Genomic DNA, 10,981 nt, shown 5'->3' on the forward strand with positions numbered 1-10,981 from the left:
GCCATCTGGTTGAAGGGAGTGGTTAGGGTGCATAAGGGAAGGGAGAGGAAGCCAAGACTACGAGAGTATTAGGAGAGAAATAGGAAAATGGAATGTGGTATGAAAAAGACTATTACTGAATCCTAAACATTATTCAATAGGCTAGTGTTGACATAGTCAAATTATGAAATTTACAAAATTACACCAACCGTTTCTACTCAGTGAAGGACAATAGCATGCGCCTGCAGGGGTTGAACATGAAAACACTTTAAATTGGTATATTCTGCAATAATCACATTCCTTAAGGTCTTGAGAACTAGAAAAGAATTGGACAAAAATCACTGTGTGATCCACGGGTACTTCTTTATTAGAGAAGAAATTAACCATTCATACCAGAGACTACAGAGGGAAATTAACTTAAGCTTGCAATTCTAGAATAACTTTCACAATAAGGAATTCTTAAGTTTTCATAGAGTGAGGGGGAAAGAAAGGAGAGAGAGAAAATCATTTAGAACAGAGTTTCCCAAATTTGGCTACTTTCACAGACATATTCTTGGAGGCGGGTATACAAGTTGTCTATGTAACATTTAAAATTTTTTGTTTTACTTTTTTTTTTTTTTTTTTTTTGCTGTATGCGGGCCTCTCACTGTTGTGGCCTCTCCCGTTGAGGAGCACAGGCTCCGGACGCGCAGGCTCAGTGGTCTTGGCTCACGGGCCTAGCCGCTCCGCGGCATGTGGGATCTTCCCGGACCGGGGCACGAACCCGTGTCCCCTGCATCGGCAGGCGGACTCAACCACTGCGCCACCAGGGAAGCCCTTATGTTTTACTTTTGCTTATAAACAAATTAATACACACTTGTTCAGGATTCCCTGGACAACCTGTTACATAACAGAGTGTTGCCACGTGATCGTAGCATCTGCATTTATACCTCTGATCCCTGTGGCCCAAAATGAAGACCAACCGTGCTTAACTTTTCAGTGGCGTCTCTCAGACTGCGTGCTCAGACCCTTCACGGAATTGTTGAATATTTCCTATGAGGTCTATGAGTTGTCACGGTTCAGAAAACTGGTTCACGGCAGTGATTCTCACAGTAGGAGGGGGTAGGAGGTGGGGTGGGGATGGTGGCTAAGGAGATACCCTTTGATAAAGCATATTCAGAATATCTATTGATTTCATAATACAAATTCTATAAAGTCAAACTCAACAAAATAATCTTTGGACAGTAGCAGAAAACCAACTATAGATTCAACCCAGGAGGTCTGGGATATACTTGGTTGAGAAACACTGGTGTTGAGGTAGAGGAGCCCCAGCATGTGGAGAACACGTAGTAAGGAACATGTGCCAAAGAGAAGGAACATCTTTTGGGTCAGTGAGTGAATCCTAAGCATATCTTGTCTTTTTGGAAACCAAAGGGCCAATCCACAAGAAACCTGAGACACCCATCGAACTTCTCAGACCTGTTGTTTTGGGCAAGTTGGTCCCCTTTTAATACTGAGTCAAAAGAAGAAAAAGCTGTTTTTTGCCCCCAGAATGCCCCCCACCCACTTTATTTGCGTTAACATATTTCAAACTTTTAAGTAAACAGTTGCTGTAGCTGGGTAAACGTAGCCCCAGGTCCATCCATCAGGAAGTGCTGTCAGTATCTGCAATGCCATCCAGCTCTCAAGGGGGATATCAGCCTGGGGTCTGCTCTGCTAGGAAAAAATACAAAGAATTGGATTTTCTTGGAAAAGATCAATTCCTCTCATTTCCCTTTCATTACCAGAACATTTACTCTTGCTGTTTAAGCATAATCGGTTACAGATGGCCTTGAGATGCAAGTTGCCAGTAGAATACTGAGAGTATAATATACGGAAGGACAATGCAGATAAAGAGACCTGGGGAATATGGCAGACTCTAGTGCCCATGCCAACATAGAGGTAGCTGGGGAAATGGTGTTTCCCACCTTCCCAGGAAAGTTGTAAGTTTTCTCTCATTCTCATCTAAGCCTAAATTGCTAAAGAGTGTTCCAGAAAAGGAAACATTTGGTACAGCAGTTAATTGGGTTTTGAGTGCTTTGTGCATGGGGTGAGGCCAGAAAGCTAACCCAAACAGACACAGTGTTTATTTGAGGGGATGATGTTGTAGAATTGTGATTAAAAGTTTATAACATTGACTATTTTATTTCAAGGGATTCAGTTGCATTTTTCAGACCTTGTTTTGTCACTTCCTGTTGCTATTCTGAGTAACCACCACAAATTATACGTACTCATTGCTCAAGGGTTAATTATTAATTAGTGGGCAATAAATACTCTTCAAAGAACATTTTAATTTGAACCCCTTTCTCCTTTGGCTAAAACAGAGTCTTTCCACATGTGAGTCAGTGCAATTGGCCTGCTTAGAAGCTAGCTTGCACTAACAAGAGCTGCGGGGAGGAGAGTCCATCAGACCCCAAAGGTATCTTGCTTCCTTTCTGAAGAATTCATCACCCTGTGGTTTTCCATTCAGTCAAAGATCTCCTTTAAGTTACAATTTTAGAAAACTCTGTTTTGTCATTTGGGAAGCCAATTAGATTGAATGGATTTGCAGGGTGAACACAGGTAAAGCAAAACTTACCTTGATTTCACATTGCACTTAGAATAATCTAGGTTGCTTCCCATGGCCTGTGTGCTCTGGTCCTTGCCCACATTTGTTACTACTTTTCCTTCTTTCTGCGCTTCACTCAGTCTGATCTGTCTTGCTTTCAGTTCCTTGAATATTCCATACTTGTCACCTCAGGGCCTTTGTACTTGCTATTATTCCTTCTGCCCGAAAAGCCCTTCTGCTTCATCTGTACATGGCCATCTCCCTGTTGTCAATCAGGTCTCAGCTCAACCAGCCCCTCTGAAAAAGGCCTTCCCTTACTACATTAGCTTAATTTGCTCCCCATCCCCCTGCTATGTTCTATCAAATTATTCATTTGTTTCAGGAATTATTTACTTGTTTTGGATCAGTCTGCCTCTCTAGAATATAAGTTCCATATTATCTTTTTGTTCATCTCTGTATTCCCAGTGCCTCGTACAGTGTCTGGCACATAGTAAGTGCTAAATAAATATTTGTTAAATGAAGGTTGAGTGAAAAGCTTTCCTCCCATTGATGAAATTAACCCATTTGTAAAATGGGAAACTCATACATGACATCACAGTTCCTCAGATCACCCCGATCATTCTTTCCCTATCCAGAGTGCCTTCCTAGATTGTAATAAAACGTGGCGGTACAATTCCACCATCTCCCAGTGTTCCTGGCCCAGCGTCCCACCTGTCACTCACCTATAATTATTGTAGAGCTCCAATTTGCTTTAGCCTTGTCAACAGCTCCCCTTTCTCATGCATATTTACTAGATCATTGCATCCACCTATGCACTCTTGACCGATGAAGACCCGAGGTACCTAAAAAAGCAAACAAGCCAGGACATTTAGAGAACATCATTATTAGATTAGACATTTTATCCTTCCTCTAAATATTTCCCATGATCCAAAGCTTTTCAAATCACTTCACAACCTCCTCATGTATACTCTTTCAGGGCAGAACTTTATTATACGCATAAAATTATTCATTCAAGAACCTTCTTAAGCCAAGATGCTTTTCAAATAGAATGTTCTGTGTGTGTGAGATTGTCTAACTTGTCAAAGGGATTTAAAAATTTTACTCTATGTTTCAGGGAAAGAGTTTTGGTTGGCCGCAGCTGGACCACCCTGATTGAATTCTGGTTTCTCTACAGCTGGGACCACACCTGAGCCCTTAAACTGACCCATGGCAACCAGAAAGGAGTCTGTCTCTAAGTATAGCTGGAAAAGTATTTGCATCAGTTCTCTGTCTCTGATTTTAGACTCACAGTTTATTAGAGTCGTCTCTCTCATCTGTGAGCTCTGTCCTCAGCTGGGGAAGGGGTGGTGGTGTCTGAATCTCCTTCTCTAATACCTGGCCCATCATAAGATGTTTAAGTGCTGCAGCCCCGGGAGCAAGGACATGCATCTGCTTTGGTTTCACACCTGGCATGGGTGGGTGGCCCAGGGTCAGCCAGGCTGACACAGTCATTCTACCTGCTGAACATGTTCATCTTGAGTCAACCTCAGGCTCCCTCCCTGCTGCTAGGTAAGGCGTGTTCCAGGTTTCTAGGTGGCTCTTGGAAGGAGGAGAGAGGAGGAAGTCTTTTCACTGTGGCTCAGGCAAATTCCAGGCCAGGGATGTTACAGAAAGGCTGACTGGCAGTGAAGAAACAACCACAATGCGGGTACCCTGAGTGGTCAGGAGCAAGCAGGTCCTCTCCCAGAACACTAGGAACATACCAGAAGGGGCAGGAGAGGTGAAAGACAGAAGGCGGCAAGAATATTTCCAAAGCTTTTGACTTTCCTCAGAAGGCATAGTAATTCAGATGCATTTTTAAATTGAGGTATAGTTGATGTACAATATAAGTTTCAGGTGTACAACACAGTGATTCAAAATTTTTATAAATTATATTCCACTTATTATAAAATATTGGCTATATTATTCGTGTTATACAACATATTCTTGTTGCTTATTTTATACATAATAGTTTGTACCTCTTAATCTCCTACCCCTGTATTGCCCCTCTTCCCTTCCCTCTCTCCAGTGGTAACCACTGGTTTGTTCTCTATATCTGTGAGTCTGCTTCTTTTTTGTTATATTCACTAATTTGTTGTATTTTTTCAGATTCCACATATAAGTGATATTATACAGTATTTGTCTTTCTCTGTCTGACTTATTTCACTTAGCATAATACCCTCTAGGTCCATCCATGTTGCTGCAAATGGCATTATTTCATTCTTTTTTATGGCTGAGTAATTAATATTCCATTATATATATATATATATATACACCCCATCTTCTTTATCCATTCATCTGTTGATGGACACTTAGGTGACTTCCATATCTTGGAAACTGTCAATAATGCTGCTATGAACATTGGGGTGCATGTTCAGGTGACTTTTTTTTTTTAAGTGTGAGAGTTGAGAAAAAGGGCAGGATTATTTCAGGTAAGTCCTTAACCTTATTTTTATTAAGAAGGGGGTCTGGGTGGAAGTAGGCTTTAAAAATTAAGGCCCCCAATTGAAAGACTCCTACACTCCATTGCCATGGCTATTTCCTATGTCCCAAGAGTGCGGAAGAGCACACAGGACTGTGTTCTGGCGAGAAAGCCTGGTAATGTCCACCTCAGTCACACAAGGTGACGCCCGTCCCGCCTGCACTGCCCGCCTGTGTGGGGGCTTTGCAAGTGGAAGTGCCACCAAGGCAGCGTTGCTTTTTTACTAGCTGGAAGAATATGCAGAAACATAGGTCAGAGACCTAACTTGCCCCCTGGATCTGGCCATTTTAGGGAAAATAAAGCACCTCTCAAATTGCTGGGGGCCTTCTGGCTTCTATCTCCCCAGGAACAGTTGGCTGTGGTCAGTTGCAATGGTAAATAAAACAGAATCCTAATGTAATTCTAATACAGGGCTCCTTCTGTTGAAGCCATTACCTAAATGAGTAAAACTCATGTGAGCTTTCAATAAGGACGAGATGTATTCATTCTTGAACTTCTGTCAATTCTGTTATTTTCAGAAAGAATTGAGCAATGGTCACTCCTCTTGCCACTTGCCACATCTCCACCTTTGGCCAGGGTGCTGGCCCAGGGGGTTAGAGTTCAGTTATTTGGAGAGAAGGCCCTGAGGAGTAAGGAGAGAAGGCCCTGAGGAGTAAGGAGTCTTCTCCTCAGATAGCTGTTCTCAAACTTGAACCCTGCATCAGAACTGCAGAGGGCTTGTTAAAACATAGGTTTCTACTCCTTCCCCACACATTTCTGATACAGGAGATCCGGGCTGGGGCTCAAGAATTTGCATTTTGACAAGTTCCCAGGTGATGCTGACTCTCAGCGGTCACATCTGCAAACCGCTGGTTGGCACTGATAGTGGTTCATTCCTCCTGCGGTAACTGAGGCTTTGGGAACACACAGCTCTGCAGCAGCCCCCAGCCACCTGAGGCAGGCCCTGAAACATGATCAGGGCGGACTTCTGTGCAGACCATCTGGCACGCAAGCTGGCTTGCCTGAGAGCTGAAAGGCCCCGTTGCCCTCACACCCACCCTCTAGGCTAGGCAACAGTTGGCTGTGGTCAGTGTGATCAGTTGGCAGCAGGACAGTGTGGGAGGCTGTGGTGACAAAACAGGAAGCTGTTGATGCAGCTGAGGAAGGGAGACTCGTCCTCCGTGCCCTCCCCTCCTGGCCCATCCGCCTCTTCGGAGGAACTTGAGTCTGTTACTGCCAAGAAGCAGAGAACTGCCACCATAAAAGCAAGCTTGGGAATTCTGGGGCCCTTCCTCTCCCGGAGCTTTCTCCAGCCCCAGCTCCAGCTAGGTGGCATCTCCTGCACTCTGGTGTTACTCAGAGCCTCCCAACACTCTGCAGCACCTCCTTGGCTACTCCCTGGTACAAGCCACCATCTTTTCTCATCTGAATTACTGCTCTAGCCTCCAGAGGTCTCCCAGCTTCAACCCTCACCCTGGCCTTCCTGTAGTCTCTTTCCCCACAGCCACTGGAGTGACCCTTTCAAAATCAAGTCAGATAGGGTTATTCCTCTGCTCAAAACCCTTCAGTGGCATCTCATCTCCCGTCACAAGCACACTCCGTGTGATAGCTTGAAAGGCCTCGCCAACCTATACCGCGTGATCTCTCGGACCTCACCTCCTCCTGACTCATAATGTTCCACCCATGGAGGCCTCCTTGCCAGGCATACTTCTACCCCAGGACCTTAGCACTTGCTGTTCCCACTGCATGAAATGCCCTACCGCTACATTTCTGCATGCCTTGCTCCCTCACTCCCTTTAGAGATCTACTAAAATCAGTGAGGCCCTGATGACTCCATTTAAAACCGTACCTTGCTGCCTACAGCCCACCTGCCTTTCCTGTCTGTTTTTTTCTCCATAGCACACATCACTTACCACCTTCCAACATACTATTTTATTAATTGCATTTACTAGAATGTAAGTTCCACAAAGGCAGTCATTTTTGTTTGTTCTGTTCATGGCAGTATTTCCAATGTCCAGAAAAGCGCCTAGTGTAGTAGGTGCTTAAAAATATTTGTTGTATCTAGCAAAATTATCCTTCAAAACCAAAGGAGAAAAAGACTTTCTCAAACAAACAAAAATTGAGGGAATTTGTTGCCCAAAGAGCTGCCTCGTAAGGAACATTCAAAGACGTTCTTCAGAGAAAAAGAAAATGATAGAGGTCAGAAACTTGGATTTACATAAAGAAAGAACATCAGGAAAAGGAATAAGTGAACGCACTGATCTAGGAGCTGTGGCTATGGCGAAACCAGAACCAGTTTCTCCAGTACATGGCCTGATAGAAGGCCTACGTCTCTGTAATCAGTCAAGTCTTGCTGGGCTCCTACTATTTGCACAGCACACAGGCATCCCAGGATAAGCAAAGATAGCGACAGCTCTCAAGGTTTCCAGTCTCTTCTAATAGAAACCCTTCACTATTCGGGATCATGAAGTATACAACTTCAAAGGGTTTGTTTTTCCCCTTGGAGGAATGTCATTCAGGACTCAAGAACCTGTGAAAAGTATTTTGAAAAATTCAAAAACAAAAGACCACTAGAAGAAAAAGTGTTGCTTTACAATGAATTGAAAAAACAGGTGTTGAATGAATGCGTGAAGTGGTTTGTTTTTCCTGCTAGAGAGTAGGTGCTGCCGGGCTGAAAGATGTGCTCCCAAACCTGGTTGCAAATTAGAATTACCTTTTTATTTTTTTGACAGGAGAGAAACTCTATTTTCACTTCCAGATTTTTTGAGGTATAACTGGCAGATAAATATGTGTGTATTTAAGGTACACAATGTCATGGTCTGATACACATATACTAAATTAAGAAATGATTACCGCAATCAAGTTAATTAACATACCCATAACCTCACAGCTACCATTTGCACGTGTGTGTGGTGAGAACACTTGAGATCTAATCTCGTAGCAAACGGCAAGCATACGATACAGTATTACTAACTATAGTCACCATGCTGGACGTTACATCCCCAGAACTTATTCATCTTATAACTCAATGTGTGTATCCATGTCCTAGGGATCTTTAAAACTGCTGATGCCTAGCTGCCCCCTCCCATATTGTGATTTAATTGGCATGCGGTGTGACTTGGGCATTGGGAATTTTTTTTTTAAAAGCGCTTCAGGTGATTCTAATGAGCAGCAACATTTGGGAACCGCTGGCCCAGAGGGATGCCTCACAGCGGGGCCCACAGGCGTCCTTACACTGCCCTTTCCCTCTTTCCAGAGACGAGGGTCCTCAGCTCACAGCAGGGGCCCTGGAAGCAATGGGGGTAGCGTGTTTTGCCTCTTCCTGCACCAGAAGGCTGATTTCTGACTGGAGAGGCGGGAAGAACAGAACAGCCTCCCAGGCTTTACACTGAGAAGCCAGAAAGAACACGGTAAGTCAAACTAAACCTGAGCTAGGATATGTGCTTCTGCAAGCGCTGTGTCCTAGAATGTGCGCCCTGAAAGGGAGTTTGGGTGACCTGGTGGGACAGGACTTACCACCTGAACTGATGCTGGCGATCTGGTTGGCTGGCTATCTCACTGGGAAGCCGTGGGTGCTGAGGAAGAGGAAGGCTGTTCACGTAAAGGACAGCGGTTCTTAGGGTCCCACTGTCTACTTATAGCAAGAAGGGATGTAGCGGTCACCTCCTCCAGCCTGGTGCTGCAGCCAGGAGGTCCCTGAGAGTCACAGAGCTGGTGACTTACCAGGATCACACAGCAAACCATTGTGAGAGCCATCCAGAGCTCTGGCCTCTGGACTCCCTAACAGGCCTGGAAACATCCCATAATTTAGATTAAGGAGCACTAATGAGCCGTTAGATGTTTCCAGAGGGAGGAGTTAGATAAGATAGGGAAGAATGAGCGATTTAGATGAAGGTTAAAGAGAGCCTAGAGAAAAGATGGAAGGACAGCAAATCCCACTTGGCCCTGTGCACGCAGAGTGCACGCGATTCTTGCACAACAGAAACGCACCGATCACACATGGCCCCTGCATGCCTCCTTCCACCCCAGCCCTGAAACAAAGAGTCCAGATAGTTCCTCAGTGACTCCTGGGCGGCTGCTGGGCCCGCTGCCCCTGACGCCCAACACAGTCAGCTGTGCTCCCTCCTCTGATCTGAGCACCGTTGGCCGAAGTCCAGCCGTCCATTCAAGGAAGCAGTGTCCTCTCTCAGGCGCCCTCCCCCACCTGCACAGCCCTCCAGCCGCCTGGAGTGACAGACAGAACCTTAGCGGTGTCCTAGAGAAAGGCACAGGCATACCACGTTCACAGCCCCGACAAGAAAAAGGAATCTGGGAGCCTCCTCCCCAGCCTTTTAGAAGGAAACCCCAGGCTCACCGTTCTGGCTCCGGTGAGCTGTTGCAAATAATCTTGAATCTCGTTGGTGTCACTGCGGGCTGTGACATCGACAAATTCCAAAAGCCCTTGTTTGAAGGGCAAGTGGCTGAGGAGCTCCTGGGCCCTGCTGCTGTAGGGGCAGGTGGGCTTGATGAACACAACTACCTTCCCAGGCTGGATTTTACTGTTCACAAATGCTTGAGCCATGCTCACAGGCTGCTATCTCCTGGGGAGGAAACCTCGATTGCAGGTATTGCTTGGGAGAAAAGCGGGGCCCTGGCCAGCTGGCTCTTATTTAAAGGAACCTCCCTGGAGGAGGAGTTTGCCCGGTAGCGCGCTCGATTTTTAAAGGGCCAGTCCTGAAGTCGTTTCAGTCTGGAGTGATTCAGCAGCTAGAGCTTCGGAGGAACGCCCGCTGGTATGTCATCATCAGTAGCTATGTCCAGGGTGTCATTGTCCTCAGCCCTTTCAGGAGCGCCTGCTCTTGGGAAGGGAACAGAGTCTTGTCACTCTCTGGGGAAGCAGAAAGTGTGCAGCCCAGCCCCAGGGAGGGGGCGGAGAAGGCAGAGTCAAACCTTTGTTGTCTCAGACACAGTTTCTAAAAACACATGCAAACAGAATCATTCAAGAAACAGAATGCGCCGAAATCTCTTTAGAAGGAGTGAAATTCAGATGGTGACTCTGTGTCCCGTCTTGCTTGGCCTGCACTGTTTGTCGCGGTCACTGTTTAGTGGAATTAGTTCCCCACTTTTAAACATCTGGAGATTTCACAAAAGAATCTGGACCCGCGACCTCTCTCTGAAAAGTCAGGTCGTCTTCATTTGTGGCAGCAGCTGGGGCTGAGGAGTTGTTGTTCTTTGGGTAGGGCAGACAGCGGCTCAGGTATGCCACTGCCCGCCCCCCACCCCCCACCCCCCTCCGGGCTGGCTCACGCCTTCCAGACACCTGCTGTGCGTCCCTAAGCATTTGAGTTTGTGACCCTTGAACTGCACTTTAGCATGGAAGTGAATTCCAACACAAACCCACGTTTCAACCTGCAGGTCCAATGAAGGTCTTTTTCTCTGTTTGACCCTCTGTGTGTGACCCTTGGTTTTCACTGTTGTGAGTCTAAGGGGTGTAATAACCCACTTCTCACATTCACCTGAGTGTGGTAAGACGCTTAGGACCTGATGCTCTTCCCTGTGGTGCCCACGCTCCCGAGTGGGGCGAGAGAAGTCTTTTATTCTAGGGCCAGTTCTGACCCCTCCATGTGCAGTAAGTTAAATAAACAAAGCAAGGAAAAAAACCTCCTTGAAAAGGGAACTGTCCTTTTCCCCAGGAGGTTTTCCACGGAAACTAGGGCCCAAGCTGGAGCTGCACACCTTCACTGATTGCCACGTCAGAATCCCAAGCATAGCATGATTGAGAGAAGGGAGGAAAATTGACTCCTGGAAGCAACTCTAATTATTACTAAAATTAAATGGCAAAGCAAGAATCCCAGATTGTGAGTCACAGAGAGGCACTAAGATACGAGATCTCTGGCACCAGAAAGAATGTGCTGGGGCGGGAGGCCTGAGGTGACGGGTCCACTCAGTCTTGGGACTTGCAGCTTCATTTTCTCCCG

The 10,981-nt window shown here is 45.9% G+C and overlaps 1 protein-coding gene across 1 annotated transcript; it reads right to left on the reverse strand.

Moving 5' to 3' along the window:
* Nucleotides 1-325: 325 nt before the first annotated feature.
* Nucleotides 326-9,687, reverse strand: GLRX (glutaredoxin). The gene is made up of 3 exons (XM_030848097.3): nucleotides 9,379-9,687; nucleotides 3,268-3,387; nucleotides 326-1,671 (listed from the first exon to the last, which is right to left on the reverse strand). The coding sequence occupies exons 1-2, from the start codon at nucleotides 9,583-9,585 to the stop codon at nucleotides 3,274-3,276; spliced, it is 321 nt and encodes a 106-aa protein (XP_030703957.1). The 5' UTR covers nucleotides 9,586-9,687; the 3' UTR covers nucleotides 326-1,671; nucleotides 3,268-3,273.
* Nucleotides 9,688-10,981: the final 1,294 nt, after the last annotated feature.

This window comes from Globicephala melas, chromosome 3 (genome assembly GCF_963455315.2).
Source record: "Globicephala melas chromosome 3, mGloMel1.2, whole genome shotgun sequence".
Classification (NCBI taxonomy): Eukaryota; Metazoa; Chordata; class Mammalia; order Artiodactyla; family Delphinidae; genus Globicephala; species Globicephala melas.

Bases quoted from the DNA above. Each gene is read 5' to 3' on its own strand.
- GLRX (XM_030848097.3), bottom strand. From the start codon at position 9,585: ATGGCTCAAGCATTTGTGAACAGTAAAATCCAGCCTGGGAAGGTAGTT. The intron at 3,388-9,378 runs GTGAGCCTGGGG...TTGCTTTTTTAG, and splicing joins AGCTCACCGGAGCCAGAACG to GTACCTCGGGTCTTCATCGG.